Below are 24,929 nucleotides of genomic sequence, written 5' to 3'. Positions count from 1 at the left end.
GGTAGAGTCTTCTGAAAGGTAAGCTTTTAAAGTGCTGCTACAGAAACCACACCATACTGTCAGCGGCCCCTGCTGAAATGGTCAGTGCCTGTGCCCATCATTTGTCTCAGGTGTTTCCATCAAATAGCATCTTCAGCTGAGTTGGTTACACAGATCTGAGACTGAAAGTTGGTTAAAAATCTCTTAACCAGTGCCCTTGCTTCCCCCAGTGCTATGAGGGGGTGGGAGAAGGACAACCTGGGGGCAAATCAACATCCTGCCATCCTCTAGTGTGTGCTGCTCAGAGAGCCCTGTGCTGCCTCCCACTGTTACCTCTCCAAGCAGAGGGTTTCCTCCAGGATTAAGCTCCCAGAGAACACACCAGGTGAGGTGGGCAGATGTTATTTGGTAGCTGTAGTGGGGTGCATGATGAGGTGGGGATCCCTGCATCCAGGTAAGGAGGAGTGGGTGTGCAGAGGGGTTACACAAATGGGGAAGGACAGGGAAGGTCATGGGCTTGGAGAGCCCTGTGTGCCTGGAGCTGTGTAGGAGGGGGTGGGAGCATCCTGGTGGGTGTCCTGGGAAAAAGACCTGCTCTTACTGCTCAGGATAGAGTGCAGAAGGGTGCACTGGTGCTCCCGGGTGTAGTTTGAAGTTGTTGCTCTGGCGGCTCTCCTCTGCCAAGCAAGAGAGGGGAATGATGGCACTGACTGATTATTTTGCATGTTGGCATCGTTTTCTACCCTTCACTCCTGCCACACACATACATACACACCCCTCCGCGGCGTCCCCTAAGAGACAAGATCTAGGGAAGGCAGAAAACGATCTTAACCTGGGCACGGCAGACGGGGAGAAGCGGCACTAACCACTCCCAGCGGAGGGGCGGCACAGCCGGATGAGGCAGACGTGCGGCGTGTGAGGGGGAGAGCCCCCGACGGAGCCCCCCACCCCGCTAGGCAGCCTGCAGGCAGCCCTGCCCTCTCCAGGAAGGCTCTCTCGCCGCGCCTGCTCTGGGGTAGCCCCCTGGGAGGGCGCAGGGGCACTCGCCCAGCTCCGGCCAGAAAAGGGGCGCTCCGAAAAAAACCCATCAAATCCACACCTACAGGAGGACAACGGCGGGGGAAGAGGGGGAGGGAAGACGGGGAAGACAACGCAACTCACATGCCAACATCGCAGCAGGCTCTTCCTCCAGGAAGCGAATCCCCGGCGCTCCCGGGTTGCTCTGCCTGAGCGGTGCCGAGTGGGGGATAAGGATGAGCCGCCGCCTCGACCGCGCCGGTGGCGGCTGCAGCACCGCGGACAGCGCCCGCCCCGTCCGGCCGCGCTGAGCGGCCGTTCAGCACCAGGGACAGCGGCAGCGCAGCGCACCATGGGGGGCCGGCGCCGCGCCCGCCCCGCGCCGCCGGAGTGAAGCGGAGCTGCCCCGACGCGCACATGTAAGGTGCTGCCCCTGCGGGGGCGGCGGGCACCGGGGGTCTGCCGTGTCCACCAGCTGCCTTCCCTTTCTGCTCCTCTGGGAAGTGCTCTGGCTCTAATGCCCGTCCCTAGTTACGCACCGGGAAGTTTTGTCTGGGCTAGAGGTGTCTCGGTGTGGCTCGGTCTCCTGCAAGCCTGAGTATAGGCTGGCATGAGTGAGGTGGGTGGCTGCGTGGGAAATCGGTTTGGCTTTCTACCCTTGGAATTTGTGCAAACGTGTTTGGTCTCAGTGTACCGCAAAGGGCTGCTTGTTTGTTACCGGCCACATGGTTTGGAGCCACGCTGTTGTCTTCTCCTGTAGCTGGGTGAATTTTTTGAGGGTTTGCTTTTCCTGGAAACGGTGTGGCCAAGGTGAAACGAGGAAAAATGAGAGGGGCAAATACGGGACACTGTATCATGCCTGTTGCAGTTTGCTGGGTCTAACGGTTGTCAGAAATCCTTTGCTCTCCTATTTTTCTTGTCTTGAAATAACGGTGAAGTGAGCAATGAAAAGGGTGCAGCAATAGGGAAAAATGAAATACAGCCAGAATCGAGATTACCAGTTCTTTTCAGAGCTTCTTTCTCTTTTACATGGAACTGTTAGTTGAAAATCAGCGTTACACTGCCCCCTGCTTGCACCATTAGAAATATTTTTCATTGCTTTCAACAGTAGTAAAAATTTATGAATGAACAGGTATTCTTCTGTTGTGTTCTCAGTACGATCTCAGCCTGAGTTTTGAAGTGCTTCAACAGTAAAGGTGTCCTATTCTTAGTTCCCAAATCCGGATTAAAAAGGAAGAGTCAGACTCATTCTTGTCATGGCAGTTTATTTGGTGGCCAAACATGTTAATGAATGGACAATGGGAGAGAATGCAGAAATAGTCTTGATTTTTGTATATCTATCTCACATGCATTCTATGTTTACCTTTGTAATAATTAGTCATCTTCACAATCATATATTAAGGGGAAGCAAGGAAGGAAGGAAAAAAATCCCCAGTACATATAACACAAGAAGAAACTGAATTCGAGAAACAAAGTGATTACAGTCTCTCCAGCTGTAAAAGTCTTGTATTGGTGCATGAGATTGCTTTGGAATGGGAAAGAAAATGCTGATGCTTACTTTAAAAAAAGGGGGGAGGGTGAGACAACTCAGAAACAGAGGATGGGGTTTTCTGAAAGATAGCTGGTAGAAAGCCAAATTCCAATTCCTTTTTTCAAACCACCAGGCAGAGCTGCCTCCTTTCTAACACACATCAGGGAAGACATGAAAACATAGATGCTGGTAAAGATTTGGTGGTCTGTCCTCAATGTTTCTAGGTTATTGACCTCAGACCTTATGCTTCATGACAAGAAGGTGTTGGGAATGTTAGTGTGCATCATTCATCAGCATCCTTTAATGACATGAGAGGCCTGGTTTGTCTTCCTGAACGTATCTAGTGCTGCCATTTCTTTAAGGGATTTGAAAAGGTGTGGTTTTGCTGACTGCATCTGTACTTCCACAAGGAGAGAGGCCTCTTTTCAAAGTTTGACCTTGAAATATCATATTCTTCTATCTATATGAGCAGTGGAAATGGTTGGAGGGGACATTACTTCCTGCAACTGCTTTGTAGGACTGCTCTGCAAGTAAATTAGTATCTGCTTGAACAGAGCTAAAAAAAAAAATCTATTAATTGTCCCTAGATACGTATGCAACTTTTCATGTAGGAGAATGACCATGTTGCTAACAGTATTGAATTTGTGTTTTGGATATCCCAAGATTAAATAAAATGGCACTTAAACATTTGAAAGCATAGAAAACTTTGGAATAAGCTGCTGTTAATCAAAAGCAACCACCCCAAATGATACTGAGTCTGTTACATAGTAAATTAGCAATATGTGAAAAAGGATACTTAAAATTTTCATCTTGAAGGATTACATCTTGACTTAAGGTAAGATTTAGAAGGCTATTTAAGATATTAGAGAGAAAAAGGGTATCGGAAAGCTCTAGTAATACATACCTATGCAGCATTTGGAAAGCCAGAGTAGCCTATTGCACGTAGGATATTAAATGCGTGCAGCTGTGTTCAACCTGCACTCCTGACCTGAAGTCTGGACTCTGCTGTAAAACATGTTGTAATTTTTTTAACTAAAAGATGCAACATCCTACATTTTTGCTCTGAACAAATTGACTTACTCTTTTAAATTGATTCATTTCTATACCAATTTGCATCTGCTTGTAAAACTTAATTTCCTTAATTTTTGTTCATGTTTATAGCATGTCTTAGATCAGGTTTCCTGTGTGGAAGCAAGGGTTAATAGAGGAAAATGGTCCATTTGATGTATAAGAGCTGTGTCAATTCCAAAGAGGCCTCAGGGAGTCTGCAGCCTTTACATGCCCTGATTCTTTTTAGAAATATTGGTGTAAGTAGAAAGAAAAATAATAAGTAAAGTGTCAATCTGACAGTTTCTGAGACTCTGCAGGAACCAAAAGTGATGTGTTCAAAATGGCTTTTGGAAACTTAAATTTCTTTTTGAAGAAGATGGACTCAATGTCTCATCAAAGCCTACTCTATGGCTGCTTTATCCAACATGGGGCACAGTAATGGTTACATAGCCTAAGTTTCTTCTGTAGTTTCTGGACAAAGGGGGTCATTGAAAGGGCACAGGGAGACTCCTGCCAGCCTCTCTCCACTGAATGAAAGCAAACCCAAAGTGCAGTCAGAGACTGTAAGTTCCTAAAGCTGCCTTCATAAATGCCTTGCTCAACTTTTAGGCTCTAAGACAAGTAAAGGTTGACATCACCTGAGAATTCCAAAATTGCTGCAGTACCTAATACCCATTGATTTCAATACCTAGTCAGACTTTAGATGTTTTACAAATGTAAGCAGATACTACTCAGCCTGCACTACATGCTTGTAAAGTTCTGGCTCAACAGCACATTAAAAACTCCATTTTAGCCTCTTAAGAAATTTAGAACTTTGAATATTTTCCCCAAGCCTTAGCTCTAGATGATAGCCCTGCCCCTCCATAGGTTCTTGTGTGGGCCTAGAGAGGCAGCAGAAGGTCCTGCATGGCATAGTCTGGAGGATCAAGGAGAAAAGGCATTTGCTGAGGTAAACTCCGTATGAGGCAGCCTAGCTTCCTTCCTAAGTCCACCTTGACCTACATGTCTGGAACTCAGACCAGTTAGGAGAGTGTGGCTCCAAAAAAGGAGAGTTTCAGCTTCAACAGTGTTTTCAGTGATATCACATTAAGAACAAATCTCATGTTATGCCCTGTTCCCTTCTCAGATATTTAGTGTCTCGGTGCCCAGTACGTCCGTGCAAGGTGGAAGGACCTATTCTTAGCCATTTAACTAGAAACTCAGAGGGTCCTGGGGAGGTTTTATTAAGAGCTTAATCACCTTTCAGAAACTGCTACTCTTCTCCACTCACCACATGAGTCCAGCCATCTTATGGCTCCCTCAGCTGTGTAAAGCTGCATGTGCTTTGCTGCAAACAGTACTTAAGCCCTGAAATTTTGGTTTTCTTTTCCCAGACCGTTTTCTCTCCAACAACACTGCATACATTGACATTCTTTCCTAGAAAAACACAATATTTAATTGCAGTGCCTGACGAGTTTGATCACTAGCTGTCTCAATAAAATATGCAAATACAGAGTAATTTCAATGCAAAGCACCTTTAAACAAAAATGGCAAGATAAATGCAATCAAGTTACAATTACTTTTTTTTAAGAGGGAACATTACACATACTCAGTAAATACGATTAGTTCTAAACCTGCCTGCACATAACTGAAATGCAGAATAGAAAAAGGTGCCGAGTATAGTCATGACACCACAGTAGGGCTCAGTTTCCAAGATCTTCAGCTACAGCATATATTACTTCTTGCACTACCACTTTTTTATCACGATTCAGTTCTCAGGTCAAACATAATTATAACTTTCTTTTCAGAACAGTTGATAGCTAAGCATTTCTCATGAAATTATTCAAAGTTAAAAGTGTAATTTTTTATTCATCTCTTGTCCTCTATAAAGATGACAAAGTGCAATAGCTGAGATATTGATCTTTTCTGCTCATGAGCAAGGCTGGGGGGCATAATTCATCTGAGGTGAAGCCCTCTGAATGATGGTACTCTTGCCCTTACCTGCAGGCAGTAGAGACCAACTCTGTGCTGCAGGGACATCCCAGCAGAACATTTATTGCAAGACAAATGTTCTGTAGGAATTCTCTTTCTGGAGGGCAGGCATGCTTTTCTGTTTCCTCTTTCTTTGATGCAAATTTTGCTGTTAGAAACAGCATAAGAAACCAGCATTCACTCTGAATTGAAGAAAGTGAAATGAAGGTCCTTTTTTTTGGCATGTTACTTCATATACAACAAACCGGTGCTAATTAGCTCTAGGACAGACTCTAACCTCTCAGGCAAAAATTTTAGAACTGGGCCAATGGTAATATTTTATGTAGCTTTATGTTTATTTTGGGTGTGATTGTAAAGTTATCTGGCTTCTCCTTTAGAAGTCATAACATACCAGAAGAGAAAAGTTTTTCTAAGAAAAGAAGAATTAAGTATCAAGAATTATACTTGGATATCAGGCAAAATATCTAATAAATTCCTCACTGCTGGAAATGATCCATATAGCTGAGTTGCTTCCAGTACTGACCATTAAATATAACAACAAACAAGGTTGCCAAATATCTTGCCCTACATGGTTTTTGAACATCAGAAAAGCCCAGTGGAATTCCTCCAGCTTGAAGCAGCTATTGCAATTAACAGCCCTAAGATATTTAGGCGTGTGCAATCCTGCTGCACCCACAGGTCATCACTGAGCAGCTGCAGGAGCTGGATTGCTTTCCAGTCAATCCCAGCCACAGTTGCTTAAGCCATCACCAGCTCATCCTTTTAAGTTGCTTAACATTTTAAGAGGTTTAATTTAACATCCAGGAAAGCCCACGACTGCAAATGTGTAAAGTGCTTCCTGGTACCTTAAGTCTCTATCTAACAAAGTCAGAATTCAGAAGTGTTTATTGGTATGTATAGTCCTTACGTGAACTCAGTAAGACTTCAGTGCAGGTTTAAAACTTAAATGTTGTCCTGAACAGCTAAGGACATGCCCTCCAGTTTAGATAAGCACTTCTGCATATGGTTCATTACTTCGTTTTAAGCACATGTTAGTCCTCTTGATCTCACTGGGGCTGCTTCTAAGATGAAAGCTAATTGTTGGGGACATTGTGTATGTGTGTGTGCATGTGCATATGTGTTTGCAAAATTTGGACTCCACTGAACTCAATGGATCTTGAATGGTTGACTTCAAAGGGGCCTCGGTGTTACCCCAGGCATTTTGCTGCTTTAGAGACTTCTGTCTCCTTGTCAGTGTTAGATATGTTAATGGTATTTTTTTTTTTTTTTTACTGTTATTGTTTTCTCTTATAGAAAACTTCATTCAGTCATGGGTATTAATTTTACGTAACCGTATCTCCTTCGTTATTCTTATGTTCCTCATGTCTGTGTCCTTAAACTTTCTTTCACAACCTTAGTTTTAAGGTTCGTATAACACTTCATCTCTCAGTGGAGCATAGGATGATATGTTTAGTTTCTTCCAGCTTTTAGTAAGTTGTTATATGGATGCATCAAAGCTTAGGGAAACAGGTTCTTAACTATGAACCTCTCTTTCAACTGCGTATGGTCACAAAATTGCTTTCTTAGGATTTGTTAAAATTTTAATGTAACTGCTAAAAATTTTCCGTAAAATTTGTTTGAAACTCTCCAGTATTAGCTTTCTATTCTAGATCAGTAAAAAAGTGATGAATTAAGATGATAGCTGCACATGTATATGTTAGTTGCATGGGAACAGCTACCTTGAGAATTTCTGTGTCCTGATATTTTAGGTATTTGGGGATTCTGATGCCTTTTGTTTTCCCGGGCTTTTACTTAATTCCATTACTATGTTATTACATACGTTATTTCATTACGTATTACTGAAGGCAATATATCTACTCCACTCTGTTTCCTGGCACCTTTCCCTTTCGTCATTCATGACAGCACTTCCAAACTCCAGTAGTATTTTTCAGAGCACCACATGAACTTTTCATTGACTGAAGGTCAAATCTGCCTTGAGGAACAGATGGAGTGTGGAAGGATGAACCTTCGCCACCCACTGAGCATTAACACCTGCTTACTTGTTACATCTGCCCACTGCAGCTTAGAAGCTCCTGCAAATTTTATCCAAATGATTTAGGACTTGCTATGGGACTGAGTGCAAATGCTTTTTGTGGAAGCAGTGTTGTTTATACCTTTTTACTCAGGCTGCACGTTCTGTAGGCTTAGGATGGAAATTAACACCGCATGCTTAGGCTCTAAAAGAGGGACTATGATTTCGTTAAGATGCTACTGCGATGAAATTAAAAAACTATGAGATGGCACTGAATGCAAAGTGTGAACATTTTAAAACCACAGATAGATTTAGGATTTTAGTTAAATTCATACAATGGTTTACTCCCCTTTGAGCCCATTTGCATGTGGCATAGTTTTCGTCAGGGGTTCCAGAGAAGGTAGAATAAGAACAGTTTGTGTCCATCCCACCAACTGCAAGTGAAGGCATTTCAGCCACATAATCAGTGGGGAAACTCATGACCATTTTTGATCTGCCCTCTGTTTGTGGTCAGATAACTGTGTTCTCTTCTTTCTGCAGTGGCACTCTGAAAGATGCGTACTGGGGAGTGATGTGACACCAAATCAGGAGTTATTCCTGTTTTTCAAGACTGGCCCCAGGATTTGGGTACTTGTATTTAGAGTAGCTGCAAACTATATTTCAGTGAAAAAATTCAGACGGTTATTCATTAAACGGCTCTAGATCAGGAAACAGAAAAATGGTATTATGTAGCATGAAAAAAGCAGTGAATTAATAGGTGGTTTACTTGTACCAGCTGAATCTTAACAGAACATGCAACATCTCTACCCTTGTTACTGTGTGTTCAAAATTAGAGGCATGATTTTTAACTTTATGGAACATAGCTTGTTGGCCTGATCCAAGGTCTATTGACATAGTCCTACTAACTTTCTTTAGGGCTCATGTCCTCAAGGATAAAATTGAAAAAGAGTAAGTCAGAGAAATATTATGGTGTAGATATCACTCCTAAATACTGTGTAATGAAGTTCTAAACAATAAAATGAAAACCAATATGTTCATACTATCTTTTTTTCTTTTTTTTTTTTTTTCTATTTCTCGAGTTAACGTGCTGTGTATCCTTGTTGATATCCAGAAGGGTGTACAAGTTGGAAGAAAACTTGTCTGTTGTTCATAAAGCTAATCTTCTTTATTCCACATGTATCTTAAATGATTTTAAACAACTGGCCCAGATCATAAAGCTAGCGAGATCCGATCATAATGAGATATTTTTATCCTTATTTCAGGTTATGTGAGACCATGACTCTCTGAGAATATAACCAACCTTCCTTTCTGGTATTCTGCAGGTTGAGAAACAGCAATTATAAAAACATGCATCGAAGGCACACAACCCTTCGGGAGAAGGGCCGGAGGCAGGCCATCCGGGGCCCAGCCTACATGTTCAATGAGAAAGGCACCAGCCTGACTGCAGAAGAGGAACGTTTTCTCGATTCTGCAGAATATGGCAACATTCCTGTTGTGCGAAAAATGCTGGAGGAATCCAAAACCTTGAACTTCAATTGTGTCGATTATATGGGACAAAACGCTCTTCAGTTAGCTGTAGGGAATGAGCACCTGGAAGTGACAGAGCTCCTCCTCAAAAAGGAGAATCTCGCTCGAGTCGGAGATGCGCTTTTGTTAGCCATCAGTAAAGGATACGTGCGCATTGTGGAAGCAATATTGAACCACCCAGCCTTTGCACAAGGACAGCGTCTCACACTCAGCCCCCTTGAGCAGGAACTGAGAGATGATGATTTTTATGCTTATGATGAAGATGGAACTCGGTTCTCCCATGACATTACCCCTATCATACTTGCTGCCCACTGCCAGGAGTATGAAATTGTTCACATCTTACTTCTAAAAGGCGCGCGGATTGAAAGGCCACATGACTATTTTTGCAAGTGCAATGAATGTATTGAGAAGCAGAGGAAAGATTCCTTTAGTCACTCTCGATCGAGAATGAATGCCTACAAAGGATTAGCCAGTGCTGCTTATTTGTCTCTTTCCAGTGAAGACCCTGTCCTTACTGCTTTAGAGCTAAGCAATGAATTGGCCAGACTAGCGAACATTGAAACTGAATTTAAGGTAATTCACCACTGTGCCTTTTTCCTTGGGCTGAATGTATTCAGGGTGCTGTGTGCTTTATATGGTTGATCAAGTCTTGGTTTTCCGTTGGAGGGGGTGGGGGAGGAAACAGAAGCTGCAGAAACTGCCAGGTGTGTTAACTACACATAGATTTAGATCACTGTGCATCCCCCAGTTAATAAATACATGGAACTGAACATTGCATATTATAGCAGAGACATCCTTACCTGGAGTTCTTACGTTGCACACTGTGATTGCTTAGACTCTTTAGTTTGCAGCAGGAATAAAAATTAGATTATTACAAAGATGGAGACTCATTTTTTGTAAGAAAGGTAAGTCTTTTTAATTGAGCAATCTATTTAGAGGCAGAGCTCTAGAGGTTGGTTTAACGGCTTAAGAATCCAGTACACCTAGTTCTGTTTCAATGATAAAGGGTATAAACTAAGCAATTTTGGTTCCGTGTAAAATAATTTAAATTGCATTTCATCTTAATGGTTTGGTAGTGCATCTTTATATGACGGATTTCATGAGAAAGGAGGAGAGAAATGATCAAGAGATTGTTATAAAATTTATCATCATGCAAACATAACAGTGGGACTTGCAGAACATTCTTACAAGTTATTCAAGATTGCCATTATCATAATGAGTTTGTAAATGCCCAATGCCATTTGCATTATTTCTCTAAGTAATTTCCATGACATAAATAGCAATGTCTCCCTTTCAAAAATAAATTAGTCATGAAAAAAATAATTTTCAGTGGCTCAGTCATCAACATAAGACTGTTTTCTGACTTACCACTATTGTGCAGCTATGATCAGTGACACTAGGGTAATAAAATCTATGTTGTGAGTGAACTGGAGTAGGATGCTTGCCAGGAAGCCGTTACTTTTAATTTAGAAAACTATTCAAGTCTTAAAGCATCAATTTCCAGATTTGTAGTTATAGGCTGCAAAGGACCAGGGCAGTGGTTGTCCCCCCTGTGCTGGGCACTGGTGGGGCCACACCGTGACCCCTGGGGTCAGTGTTGGGCCCCTCACTCCCAGAGGGATGCTGAGGGGCTGGAGCGTGTCCAGGGACGGGCAGGGGGCTGGGGAAGGGGCTGGGGCACCAGCCTGATGGGGGGTGGCGGGGGTAGCTGGGGGTGCTCAGCCTGCAGAAAAGGAGGCTCAGGGGGGACCTTCTCGCTCCCCACAGCTGCCTGACAGGGGGGTGTAGGCAGGGGAGGTCGGTCCCTTCTCCCAGGTGACAAGTGACAGGACAAGAGGAAACTGCCTCAAGTTGTGCTGGGGAGGTTTAGGTTGGAGATTAGGAAAAATTTCTTCACGGAAAGGGTGGTCGAGCACTGGAACAGGCTGCCCAGGGAGGTGGTGGAGTCACCAACCCTGGGGGTATTTACAAGATGTGTAGATGTGGTACTCAGGGACATGGTTTAGTGATGCACTTGGCAGTGCTGGGTTAACAGTCAGACTTGATGATCTGAAAGGTCTTTTCCAACCTAAACGATTCTATGCTCTTCAGTTTAAAAGTGAGAAGAAAGCATGTTCTTAGGCTGTTACTTTTGAAACTCTGTAGTAAATCTCTAACAGGAAAAAGTACCCGAATCACTGAGCTTTTTTGGCAATAGAATTAGGGCAAAATCCTGCAAACTCTTTTACACATGTGAATCAGATTTGCAAGGACACAATAATTTAAAAGGGATTTTTTACTTGCATCACATTGAGCCCTAGTGAAGTAACCTCACTGTGTTCTGTGAATCCGGCTGCTTGAATGAGAGTTACTCCAGCGTGAAAGCACAGTGGGCTCACACCCACAGTTAACAAGATTCATATCTCATTAATGTTCCAGCTTCTTTCCAGTAGAAAAAGATATATTGTGTGGAGTATAGACAGCCCCAGTATTACATACCTGTCAGTTCTGATAAGTATCTTGCTGCAGAAAAGCAAATCCATTTCTACCAGAATCCCTCCTTTTGTTCACAGAACTGCCAGCGTTGTCTAGACCGGCACTGGCAGGTACATGAATCCTCCAGGAGCAAAGAAGGAATCAAATGTTTAAATAGTCTCATGGCAGTAACATCTCTCCAGCACTGGCAAACTGATGAGAGTAAATCAATACTGGAAAAAACATTAGAAGCCCTTTGCCAAATTGCTGGATTTCCAGGAAGGCTTTCAGATTTCGTTGCCTTGTAGGAAGGTTCTGTGCAACATCTATGTAGGTTAGTGAAGTAACTCAGAAGTACCCATACCCCTAGTTTACTTCAAAGTTGTCACATTCCTTTAGTATTTTAATACTTCCAGAAATAAGGAACTTCTCAAGATTATAATGTCTTCTCACTGTAGACAAAAAATCAGGTGTATGCGTTTATGCAAAAGCATTTATTCTTATTAACATAGTAAGTGTGATGTGGAACAGGGTATTAATAAAACAGTAAGGTTTATTTTCACAGAATATGACGTTTTGAGAATTCATTTATAGAGAAGAACACAATTGCTGAAAATGTATTTAAGAAGCCCATAAATAATGAAAAAATTATGAAACCAGACAAGCTCCAGAGGACTTTTTTGTGCCTAAAATAACACTTTCCTAGAAATATAATTTTTTATTTCTAAAGTTCTGTAATTTAATTGGTGCTCAACAGATTTAGAAAATTATTGCTTGGGATTATTTCAGAACAGTTATTTATATGCAATCTTAGCAATACAGTTTTCAGGAGGTACAAAAAGTCCTTGAAACGGAAGGACATGAGTAAGATTTTAATAATGTGGGTGGACAAATAGTAATTAAGTAACTGAAGGAACTCCTAGCATGAGCTAATTAAAATATAGATGCAGTGCTTCTCACCTGCTGCTTGCCGCCCTAAATCTGTTATGCAATAGCACTAATCAGCGCATCAGACTGAAGAGCCAGAACATGCACTGTGTTTTTAGAGAACATGAAATTTTTTAGGTGAGCTGCCTCTTTGAACAGGTACAAAAGGTGAAACAAAACAGCCACCTGAACCACTTTAAAGGAGACAATTTGCATTAACTGCGGTTGGCCATGGTTTCAGAGAGACTCCAATGAAGATTACTAGGTGAAAATAATTTTATCCATTAGTTTTCACAGTGGCAGAAGCTGAGTAGATTGTTCTCACCCAAAGTTGCTAAAATTCAGTCATACACTGTCTTACAACACGTCTTTGCATAAGCATCACACATCGCAAGGTAATATGAGAGTGTTATTAAGGTGACAATAGGGGTCTGGACATATGCTAGATCACACTGCTGGCCTTTCTGTTGACCAATCAATAGGTCTTTAAAGCAAGAGTAGATGTTCTGGCTATCAGTCTGGAGTGGATATACTGCCCTGTTGAGCTCCTTTCTTGATGTCTTGAATTTGGCTCCAAATCAAGGTCAAGACAGTCAGCTACTATATGTTTTCCCACATGCTGAAAAGAATAATAACAGTGGAGACTTGGAGCTGGAAGAAACAGGGAAGCTCACAGAGCCAGTCAATGCAATTGTCTTACTGGAGCAGATACTCTCCTGGAGTAAATCAGTGCGTTTTCACTGAAGCTTAGATGAGGCCACAGAAAATAAGAATCTGTCCAGTATTTAAAACAAATGTAAAATTTGGATCAATGTTGATGTTCTATTATTTCAAGCAAATGTCAGCTTTTGCAATGCTCATTGGCGAAGGCGGGGCGGGGGGGGGTGGGGGGAGGAGTAATTTTGTTTTTCCCTTACATTTTCTAGTGTCAAAATGTTGCACAAAAGTTTTCATATTAATGGGAGAAAACAAATTGCTTTGAAACATGTAGTCCATGAGTCTAGAAATAAATAATCCCCCTTCTCCAATATAAGATGAAGAATATTGAACGGGTTGTTCCTACCAAAAATACTAGGAATGTAATTGCATTAAATGTCCTGGCAGTTAGCCTAGAAATAGGGTGCGTAGGAAACCCCTCAGAGGTGGATTCTTGAAATTTCAGAAAAGAAAGAAGTAAATGTCAGAGTCACTGTGTATGTTTGCAGGTCTTTATGCAAAAGTACCCTTCCATAGTGGAGGCAGCCCAAGTTGGAAAAACAATCTGAATTCTGTACTTCGCCATTTTTGTATATCCCATTTGCAAGCTCAAAATTAAGTACTGGTTTCACATTCTCCTTCTTCCCAGTTTTCATTTTCTGTTTACAAAGGAAAAATAAAATCAACATCTACTGGAGCAAGGGCAATACAGATTGGGGGCCTGATTTAGTCCACTGTATTGACATTGAAAAGAGAGAGGAGGAGAGGAGAGCCTTCCTCCCTGTGTGGACTAGAGGGTTCCTAGCAGCGGGAAACTGAGGGGTTTATTTAATTAAAAATTGAAAGTAAAATTAAAACATAAATATAGGACAAAGTTAATGTGCTTTGTAGTTTTCCATGAAAGGTGGAAAACAGCCAGTGATTAAAATATGAAGCTGTTTTGAGAGAGCAAACATAATGTCAGCCTCGCAGAGCTAGGATCCCTCTAGTCCACGTAAGGAGGAAGGCTCCCCTCTTTTTCACTCTCTTTTACTCAAATTGAAAAAAAACTGTGTACACTCCCATTTCTTTCAAAGTTGACAGACCCTGGGCCTGAGTCATAAAGCAAATAATCCTTCTCTCATCTACCAGTGCATTCTGTTTGTTTTGCCCATGTAAGTAAGCTTGAGGTCACTTCCAGTATGACTGACAGAGCCAGGATTTGTCCGTACGAGCACATCATCACCCACGAGCCAGGCTGCCGAGAACTGCTCTCCTCCTTGGTGCAGAGAAATCGATCTTCGCCGTGTCATCTTGGTGTAAAACCATATGCAGATGTCTTCACAGGTGCCAGCTGTCCACAGCTAGGCAACTAATTTCTAGGACTGGAATATTAAAAGCAGAGTCAACAGGAACATTTGTGTATGTTCATTGAACCCTTCAGGAGATTACATTTCTAGCGAACAGTCTGCAGGATTTGCAGCTGCCTTTAACAGCAGTGTTAGGCTCAATATTACTGTCTACATCCTAGAAACAGCGAGTGGAACACAGAACAGCTCTGTTTACTTTTTTAAAGCTATGACTGCACACTGCTGTGTCTGGTGAGATCCCACTCTACGCCCCGTCTACAGCCTTGCATGCTTTCAGATTAGACTACATGCTTGTGTACGGCAGGAAACATCCTTGTGGTGGTGACAATCAGCCAATTCATTCCATTTAGCAATCCAGACAAATTAAATTATAGAATCGCAAAGGGGGCTAAGAAAAGATCTCACCAACCATAAGTGTTAAATAAGATCTCAGCTCCTGTTGATTAAAATGATACCAAAGGCATGGTGAAAACCACCACCTGGAAGACATATGGTGCGTGGTCTTTGTTTACCGATCCTACCAACATTGTCAGTTCATTTACTACAGCGTAGCTTGTTTCTAAATTATATGCCTCTTGCTGTCACTTTTCCTTTAACTGTTGTCCTTTCTCTAAAAAACGTTGGGATCAGAAAGCAGATCCTAGCTGTAAGCCTGCTCTGGTGTGCAAGTGAGCATCGTGTCCAGCTCAGCTGGCTGGTGGACTGCAGCTGGCTGCGATGTAATTTGTGGAGAGTGAGGGCTTGTGCAGCGGCAAGTCAAGTGTGGAGATGCCTGCAGAGATGCACCTGTTAGGAACTGCTTCTTGTTTTATTGGGGCTGCAGTAATGTTCAACAGCTGAGGCCCAAATCCCTAAATTCACATGATGCTGGAAGAGTGGCAAAACAGCCCTGGAGACTCAGTGACTTGTATCAGTTAGGGATCATCTGGCTTTCCTGCAGCACAGCTCTTGCTCCAGGATGTCAGCCCCACCTCTTTCCTACCTAAATAGAAATTGTTAACTTCACAGGGTGTGCTTCGCCTAAGCTTCTCAAGAGAAATGACCTTGCAAATTTTCTTAGTGTTTCTGACTTTATCTCTGCAAATAAGAAACTGGGAGCAGATCCTGCACTTTGAGGATGACACCGTACTGCTGTTGCAGAGTAGTAAGGACTGCCATGTCTGGTTATATCTTGCTGAGAAGCTGCAGCTTTTTTGAGATTTGTGGCTCTGCAACACTGAACGCCTCCCAGCCTCTTCATTTCTCAGGCCATCTGCGAATCATGGGCATTGCTGGGGTTAAGTACCTCAGAGATTGTGAATTGCTTCCTTTCACCTTTTTGATTGCTCAACTTGGTGAAATTTGACTTAATGAAAGTCCGTCTCTTCAAATGAAAAATAAATAGGGCGGGGTTATTCTAAAATTTGTAAGAAAATAAGGTGGGATGGTAATAAATATAGAGAAAAGAAGATACAAAAAAATATCTGAAAGCCTAAGAAAAATTGGAAAAGCGAGCTGACTGCAAAAGTTGAACTCTGGTGTGTGTCACCACACGCGCCCCCCCCCCCCCCCCGGAAGCATTGTAGCATGAAAAATACATACTGCATGGAGGGGGGAAAAATCATTATTAAGCTATTGCTTTCTGAAAGAAGTGATAAAAAAAATAGGAAGGAGCAGAAAATTTGGGGAAGCAGAATAGTTGGAAAGGGAAGTATTTTGTGAGAATGGAGGATAGCAGTGGACTTGGAAAAAGAAAAACTCATTAAACCCCTCGGGCTGTAAACCAGCAAGGCTGGCTTAGACACTCTGCTTCCTACCCAAACCAAACAAACTCTTAGAGTTGTGTGCTCTCAGGACTGACTGATTGGAGGCAGCCCCTGAAACTCATCTTTCATTAAAAAAGAAAAAAAAAAAAAAAAAAAAAAAGATTGTTGTGGGAACCTCCCTAAGTAGCCTCATTAACGCTCTTGTAAATCAATCAGGTTTTGGGCTCTGACCCACTCTTCCTGGAGTGATCCCTTCACAACCTCTGCCTCAACATACTCTCTGGCAGACTTCATGCTCCTGATATGTTTGGGAACACATTTTTTGACTCATATTTATTATTTCAGCAAGATGCTCTTCAAGGCTTTAGTGTTTTGTATCTGGCCTTTCTTTAAGCTCTCATTTAATTTTCCAGAATTTCTGTTCTTTTCTTTTTTATTTCCAGACAGGACTTGCATTTTTTTAAAAAGCTGTCTTTTCACTTGTGCAACTTTTTTCCTGCTGTTTCACTTTGCTGGGTTTTAGGAAGGGAAGACAAAGGGAAGTTCAGAAATCTGGCCTGGTAGAGAGAATATAAGCACTCCCTTTTTCTGCTGGTTTTATTTTCTCCTGCACAAGTATAATCAGTATTATGTAGTTCCTGTTTTGAAAATCAAGCATTGCCATTATACACACTTTTGAGTACATGAACCGTCACTATTCCCAAGCAGCTGCCTCTCACACCAGGTCCTGCACACAGCTGTGGAGCAACTGCTGTTTCTCCTCCTGCAAGTTTTCTGCCAACCACCCCAAAAAGCAGCTGCTCAGGAGTGCGAAGTGCCTCCTCCCATTGTACCCCTTTCCTCAGCTACCTCTTCTGCCTCTCATTGCTAAATTTCTAATTGAGAGAGCAGGTCACTAGGTTATTTGAATTTATTCCAAATTAATACCTGATGATACTGGACTTTGATTTAGCTGAGCCAGAGCATCTCTTTCAGACCCTTCTTGTGTTGCAATTAATGTTCTAATTAGCTCGTTACCTGCTTCTCCTGTTGGCTTTGTGTTACTTCAGTACCATCGGCTTCTCTAAGGGAGATCTCTGCTGCCTTTGGAGCCATCTTGATATTCAAAGTCAAAAAGGTGACTCACTTTTTGATATTTTTTTTTTACCTAAATATGCATGATACCTGAGAAAGAACAGAAATGTATATATTGCTCCATACATTTGCATTGCTAGTGCACAGTCAAAAGAGTTGTACGCTTCTGTTGAAGTGATGCAAACTGCTATTTCTAAAGACATGCTGGTAATCTAGAATCTTTTTTTAAAGTTTTTCAGATATTAACTTTTCCAGGTCTTTAATAAGAACTTACTTTTGCATAGAAATGGTGTTAGGGATGTGGTCTGGTATTTTTTAGCTTTAAAAAGGAACAGTTTGTTCTTTTTTCCCTTCTCACTTAAAAGCCAATTTTCTCTACTGCCTTGAAAAAAATGTATGTTTAGAAGCTACAATTTTTTTTTTTCAATTTTCACTTGTGCATAGCAAATGCATAAGCTGATACAACCAATTACCCAACTCATAATACAGGAAAGAATCAAGTCCTAGTAATGCAGGAAAACAAATTACCTATTATCAAATTTTTAACTTATTGTTGGAACAAATGAGATATTAAAATAAGAGAGGAAATTAAAAATGATCACGGAAAGAACATGAGAGAAGGAGAATATATTTACGCTTTGCAGTGTAATTTGTGTTTGGCTCACTGAGTGGGACTCTCTTTGTACATAAGGAACTCATTCTCCATGCTGTTCTTTTTCAGAGATAAATTCACTAATAACAGATGTCACATTGAGTTTGTCTTGAGAGGTAAATTAATTAATTGCAGATGTGTTTTGCATGGAAGTCTTGCAGAGACTGTGGAAAATGGATGTAGAGAACCCTTCTGACCTTAAAAAACCACCAAATTTGTGGCTCTTGTATTGTTCTCTTTAAATGTTTATAGATTAAGAAATATCCTCTATACTTTGAGAGCTGTTATTGTAAGTGCTCTTTCTATGTTCTGTGATTAAATAATTTTCTGCTTGGCACATTGCCCAAGCAAAATGGTTTTAAAATGTTGCATGAGAAGAAAATCGCCAAAGCTCTTCAGAGTGGTTTAGAACCGATGCCAAAGCTGTGGTGCCTGGAGCTGTCTTGAAAAAAAGATGTTTGTATCTGCAAATGTGAAGGTATGTCAGCATCTGTCTGTGTCTATTCACAGTAAAATGGAGTAGTAGATGCTGTGATTCATAGTGAAGGGTATAAGTCAGCCATCTACAACCCACGCCTGATCCTGGAAAAAATAAGGCCATTATTCATGGAAGTTGTAACTCTAGCGACAGTACTAGCCACTGAGCGGCTACCTAAAATGGGATCCTGGTCACTGCCTACAAGGTTATTTAGCCTACTTGAGGGATGATTGAGTGTTGTTACTGATAAAATCTCCCAGCTAAAGTTTTTTTTAAAAAAAAAAAAAAAAAAAAAGAAAAAGAAAACGTCTTTAAAAGTTGACAAAATACTTTCTGGGAAAAAACATTCTCTTCACAGAGGAGCAAGCCCATGTCTCTCTCTTGAAAGAGTGAAGGGGGAAAAAAGACCCTTTCAACACATCAAATCAGAGACAATGCACCAGTGTAAGAAAATTTAATATTTTAATTAATGCCTTAAGGGTTTTGCTCCCTTCAAAAAATTGTTCAGAGGAAACTTCTGGCATTTGGAGATGGCAGGGCAGAAGGAACCCTGGAAATATTTGAATCTCCCAGAGAGTACAGCTGGGATACTTTTGTTTCCTGTGGTGCTACTGCAAGTGAGATGCTTGGCAGTGCCCGTCTGCACACCATCAGTGCAATGCTTATTACCCTTTACAGCTCCTTGGGAACCAATTTCTAGTCCTACTCGATTAAGGATGAGCAGCAGTGCAACTGCGGCACTTAAAGCTCACTGCTTCCAGTCTGATTGCACATAACAGCCCTAACACTAGAGCAGGGTACCAGTTTAGGTGAGCAACAGACATGATCATAAAAACACTAAAATAACCTGGAGTCCTCTTATGAGCATTGATAGGAAACAATAGATGGATTCCCCAGCTGGGTGGGAAGGGGAGCGCAATGGAAATGGTTCACAGGCGAAGCAGCACAGCAGCTGCCTTGCCACTGCCAAGCCTCTCAGAAGCATTTTCACGTAGATGAATTCTAAGCCAAACAATAGGACATTTTAGCCAGGTAGAGAGATAAGCGCAAAATCTGGAATCTGTTCGAAGTGAGACTATTTCAGTTGCTTTAAGGTCATTTTGCTCCTGGGATGTCAGTGTTTCCTTTCAAATAAGCAATTCATCCTGCACCAAGAGTGCACTTCTGTCAAGCTGAAAAACCCCTATTAATGAGCACGTTTTTAAGGGACCTTGAGAGCAGGAGTTGGTGAGGGTGCTGTGCAGTTAACTCCCTTATGCATAAAATAATCCTGGGATGAATCTGTAGCGAAAGAAGGGAAATTCCAGTAAAATTCCTGGAATATTCCTCCTGCCAGAAACTTCTGATATTAAATTTCTGAATGTGAAGCTTTGATGCTCCAGTAAATGGGTTACACTGGATCTGTCAATGTGCCTTCTCTCTGCATAAATGCCTGGTGACTTTTCTCTTCTTCTTGTAGCCCTCCGTAGTAATTATATTAAGTCCAGATTTTTCATTCTTAAACCTTGGATATGAAGGAATTAAAAAATTAAATTTCATTATGTAAGGTGACTTTTATAAATCCTTCTGAACTGCCAAGGCTTAGTGGCAACTGATTTTGCTGAGCCATGATTTTCAGGAAATCTATTTGTGTGTGTGACGTCTTACATACAGTTACTCGGAGCATATGGAATATATTTAGAGGAAAGGTTTCTAGAGTGGAGAGATCTCCTCTTCATCCTTTTTGAACCTGAACTTTTGACAGTGAATACAAGGGAAGAGTCATTTACCTTTAATCCAGGCAATCTCTGAATATTTTGTAGTCAGGGTGAAGCCTGTAACATGTTAATCAGGAAGGTAAAGTGTTTTGACTAAGTAGAAGAAAAAAAACAACGGACATTTTGAGATAATCTGTTGTGTGTAGAGGGGATTTGTATGAAGACAAGGTTAAATACGGGGTTATGTTAAGTTAAGGTTACCATGATTAAAAGCAAGTGAAATAAGGTTAAATTAAATTAAGATAGGGCCCATGGGTGTTGTGGAGTCATACACACCATATAGCAAAGGGCAGTGAGTAGCTGGTGTGAAGATTTAAGTGGCATTTAACTGGCTTTTGGGAGCTCTTTTAGTGACAGTGAAGCTGTGGTACCAGTTCCTCACCCTGTTTCTGCTTTGCAGAGACAAGGAGGTAAGAAAATTGTTTGGTTTTAGAGACGACTTTTAGTGATGAAGATGATCTGCCTGCATTGTGTTAGACTTTGGTGTGCAAGCACAACTCTGCAACTACTTTTTGAGTACAGGTGCTTAGAAGGCTGTGTCTGGCAGAGACAACAACAGTCACAAACCCAGCAGACACGCAACAAATAGTTCAGAAATACTTTCAGAATTTAATTACGCATAAAAACTTCAGCTTACCACAATGTTATTAGTTTCACATTTTGTATTTTATAGCAGCTTTAACATGGGAGGAAAGCCCCTATAGTTGGCAATATTATGGCTCATTTGACCATCATATCATCTTTGGATTTGTTGAAACTATTTCTCCTCACCCTTTGAAAGAAATTTGTACAGTGAAGCTGTTGGACTGACGGGTGGGTCTGATCCAAGGCTGACCACTGCTCATGGATTCCTGTCTTTATCTAAATGAGGAATAATGGATTGCATCTTGAATTAAGAGATCCATCCCAGCAAACTAATCCATCCGGGCTGCACTCGGCCAGGCCCTCCTTGCCACTGTGGCAGGGGCACCTAGCGTTCCTCTGCCAGGTTTGCTGCCAGCTGCTGATGGCACTGTGAGCAATAGGGGGGATGATTTGGCCGGGTGCCTGCATTTAGTTTACAGTGATGGAGTGCTTTCTGTTCTTGCCTACCGAGTGTGCAAGACAGGATGAGTCCTGGTGTCCGCACCAGCACAGCTACTCGTGGTAGTGCAGAGAGGGCTCCTGCCACCTGCCGCAGGCTGTTCGGAGGGGAAAGACACACTGGCCCTTTCCATCCCAGTCACTGGATCCTCTGCAACGAGTACAGAGCTTGCCTGACTTTGAGCTTGCCCTTACAAACACACCTGCCGTTCATCTCAGAGTTTTCTCAGTGGACTTGATGTAAAATTCCACAGTAACACCGTTACCCTTCCTCCTCTCCTTGGCAATGAATGGTACCAAGAAGCACCAAAGACAAAAATATTTTTCAGAAGGACAAAATCAAATTATTGGTGAGGAAAACAGATGGAAAATGATGCTATCACTATTGTAATATCAGCGCAATACAATATCGGTAAGCTTTGTGTTTAATTAGTAACGCCAAATGCCCAAGCATTCGGCTAATACCAGTGTTGTTTTTTAGGGAATAGCTAGGAGCTGGGCAGTTTGTTATGAGCAAAATGACTCGTTTCCAAAGACTGCTGCTCATTATTCACATTGGGCCACGATATCTACTGGAACTACAAATGAGCATAATTAGGACTATTGCTCTGAATAGAATAACAATATTAGATCAGCAGATGGGAGAATGGAGTCTACCTGACTCCATCAAACTGTACATTTATCAAAGGCACTGTAGGGAATTAATATTGTATTAATGAATGTAAATGAAGTAACACATTCTGAGGATCTCAAGTCCAACATTAAAGAGGATACAGATGGGAAGTGATTTAGTTTATTCCCATTGTGTTCTTAATTGTTGTTATTGTAGATAATTATAATGAACTCATCCTCACTGCTTCTAGGCAGACTATCCACTGAATTGTGGATAAACAGGAATGGTATACAAACAATTTTACATTGCCACAAAATGGTGCTAGGTACTTCAGTGTCTATGGTTTTTTGGCATTTCCATGATCAAAAATGGCGATTTCCTGGAATATAATTTGTTGCAGGGAACTTTACACCAGTGCAGTGTGGAAATTACTCATTGCCAAGTGTGTCATTTCATTGTTACTACCCAAGCCCAAGGATCTGGACTGATTTCAGAACAGAGAAAAATGTAATTATACCCTTTTTATATTCATATTTCTGCTTAAGAAAGTGCTGCAGCATCACTCCTAAGTCTGCTTTTCCTAGAAAGAGGATGATGTCCATATGGTCAGGAGTGCTCTGTGCCAGGACTCTGCAGCTGGGATCGCATTTTCCTGAGGTGCTCGGTTTCTGCTTAGGTGCTGTGGGCACCAGAACTTCATCAACTCTGACACTTGTGACTAGTTTTCCAAGGAGCAGATGGGGAACTGTGGTAGATGGTTGTCTGAGATCTGGAAGACATATGATTATTTTTAGTTATTGATGTCAGTAAGTTGCATCGTGGCTCTCAGTTAAACCAGCATTCACTTGCAAGCTGGATTTATAAGGAGTCGTCTTCCTGATAAGCATGTGCAGTTTGTAGCCAAAATTCCCGTGAGAGATGGGACCCATAGCACATCTGAACATATAACTGTGTTCTGTAAGTAAGCTGAAAGTGACAAATTTAGCTTGGCTTAGTGGATAAACGTAGCTGTGTTAAGCAAATAATTGCTTTATATTTAAATCCATTATTTTCTCCCTGTTTTTCCCATCTGGTTTTTAGGAAACATAGGGTTTTCAAGCAGCTGAGCTGAAAAAAGCCACACAATTGAAGGAGAGCAGCTAATGCATTTAGCACAAGGAAACACTATTCAGTCTCAGATTGTATAGGAAATGTACATCTTCCCCAATGGAGCTCATAACAGACAGACCAGGAATATAATAAACATGGGGAAATGCCAGAGACAAAAAGTATGGATGGCATGTGAAATGAGGAGCTGGGCCCAGAGGTATCTTTTGTGCTTTGATACATCTATGGCATGAGAGCTGCAGATTTTCTGCCTGTTGCCTTGTGTGTAAGTGCTCTGTTGAAAACAGAATAGGTGGCAAGAAAAAGAAACTAACCCCAGCACTGCCTTGGACTTCTGCCCTTGTGAAATGCATCTGGGGGTAAAAGAAGAATTCTTTCTGCATAATGATAAAAGCAAGGTTGAGATAAAAGTCCCTCTAATGCAAAGGGCGTTTGTATTTTTAATAATAAGAAAAGCCATTTCTCAGTGTTGTGTTGCCACATGGAGTAAGCAAATATTTGAAAATAATGCAGCAGGATTTGGAGTCTTGCACTGCATCATCATAAGCTTGATTTTGCTGTTCACATTAACAGATCCTAAAGTCTTCTTTACCAAGAGAATTAGCAAAGTATTACTTTGAAATGTGTGGCTTGTATTTAATAAACAGAAGCTGTTGATAGGACACAGGGAGACAGATGCTTTCCTTCCCTGAACATGTGTATTCCTTGCATTTTGCATGCCAAAGCATTTAGTTAATACCTTTGTATAGCCTGTCCTGTCCATGTGACATCCAGGGACTCAACAGCTCTTCTGAAAACAGGTGTTTCGGCATAAACATTCAAACGAGCCTGTGAAAATCTGAAAGAAGGTAAAACCCCACCTTTTAATCAGTTGAGGAATCAAAAGCGTATGGCTTATTTGTGACATGGGTTTGAAAACCAGCTGAGACAATATGAAAGAGAAGTGCATCAAGCATCAAATGCCATCTTATGCTGAAAAGCTGCTATGCCAACCTTGAGATTTGAAATACTGTAACTTAAAAAAATTATTAACTAATACAATTTCTGTTGAAGTATATTTAAGTATCTTCAGAGAGTTGGAACAGAATGTTAGCTCTGCACTGAATAGCACTGGTTTCTGCACATACACATGCCACCAAGATGCTCTGTAATGGTACTTGTCAGGAAGAAGGTGACATTGTGGGAAAGGAGTACAGGAGATGGTGGTTTTCTTTTGACAGCTTCTTAGATGCATATTTTAAAAAGGATTGTACTCTGTTCAGGGAGAGAACTTCAAATAAGTGAAGTGATCCACTAATTTTGGTGCAGAAAGAGTTCACATGTAGAGGAAAGTTATTTTACGTTTCAAATAGAAAAAGATCTATATAAGTAATAAAAAAGTTGTGAGTGGACTGATTCAGAATTTTGTTATACTGGGGAATCTAAAACCTGGCTAAAGAGTCAGGAATTGTGTTCAGTCTCAGTCCTTGGCTTTCTCTTGGGATTATATGAATGGATCCCTGACTTATTCCCCAAATAATCCATCCATTAATTTTAGATTAAAAAAGAAAAAAACCCCAGCATTATAAATAATTGTTTCAAGGGAATATCAATGTGAAGTATTTTGCATTTTCCAATGTTTTTTATTGATGGAAAGAGCTTGCAAAATTTATTCATTGGTTTTGGTCCCACAGAAGCTGTGTTTTCACAAAAACTAACGATTTCCCAGAAGCGATTATGTACAGTTTGTAGATACATTACAGTTTTTAGATACATAACAGTTAGAGCACAAAAGAGTAGAAACAAAGAGGGTGGTGCAAACCTATCCCTTCTGGTGCTTTTGACAGTTCCTGCTTCAAAGTTCTTGGAACGCGATTGTTGAAGGTTATACCTATGCCTGGATCTGTGAAGGATGTTGTAAAAGTACAG

At 41.4% G+C, this 24,929-nt stretch overlaps 1 protein-coding gene across 1 annotated transcript in view; it reads left to right on the top strand.

Annotated features, from left to right (window-relative positions):
- Positions 1-513: 513 nt before the first annotated feature.
- The window catches only part of TRPC7 (transient receptor potential cation channel subfamily C member 7), an 81,508-nt gene continuing 57,092 nt past the window's right edge, over positions 514-24,929 (top strand). Inside the window, exons 1-2 of the mRNA XM_037398537.1 lie at positions 514-1,415; positions 8,882-9,659. Coding sequence (XP_037254434.1) covers positions 1,414-1,415; positions 8,882-9,659 — 780 coding nt within the window. The 5' untranslated portion in view covers positions 514-1,413. The remainder of the gene's footprint in view (positions 1,416-8,881; positions 9,660-24,929) is intronic.

Source organism: Falco rusticolus, chromosome 8 (assembly GCF_015220075.1).
Source record: "Falco rusticolus isolate bFalRus1 chromosome 8, bFalRus1.pri, whole genome shotgun sequence".
NCBI classification, from domain to species: Eukaryota; Metazoa; Chordata; class Aves; order Falconiformes; family Falconidae; genus Falco; species Falco rusticolus.
The sequence above is the reverse complement of the archived record's forward strand: the minus strand, read 5'-3'. Positions and strand labels throughout refer to the sequence as shown.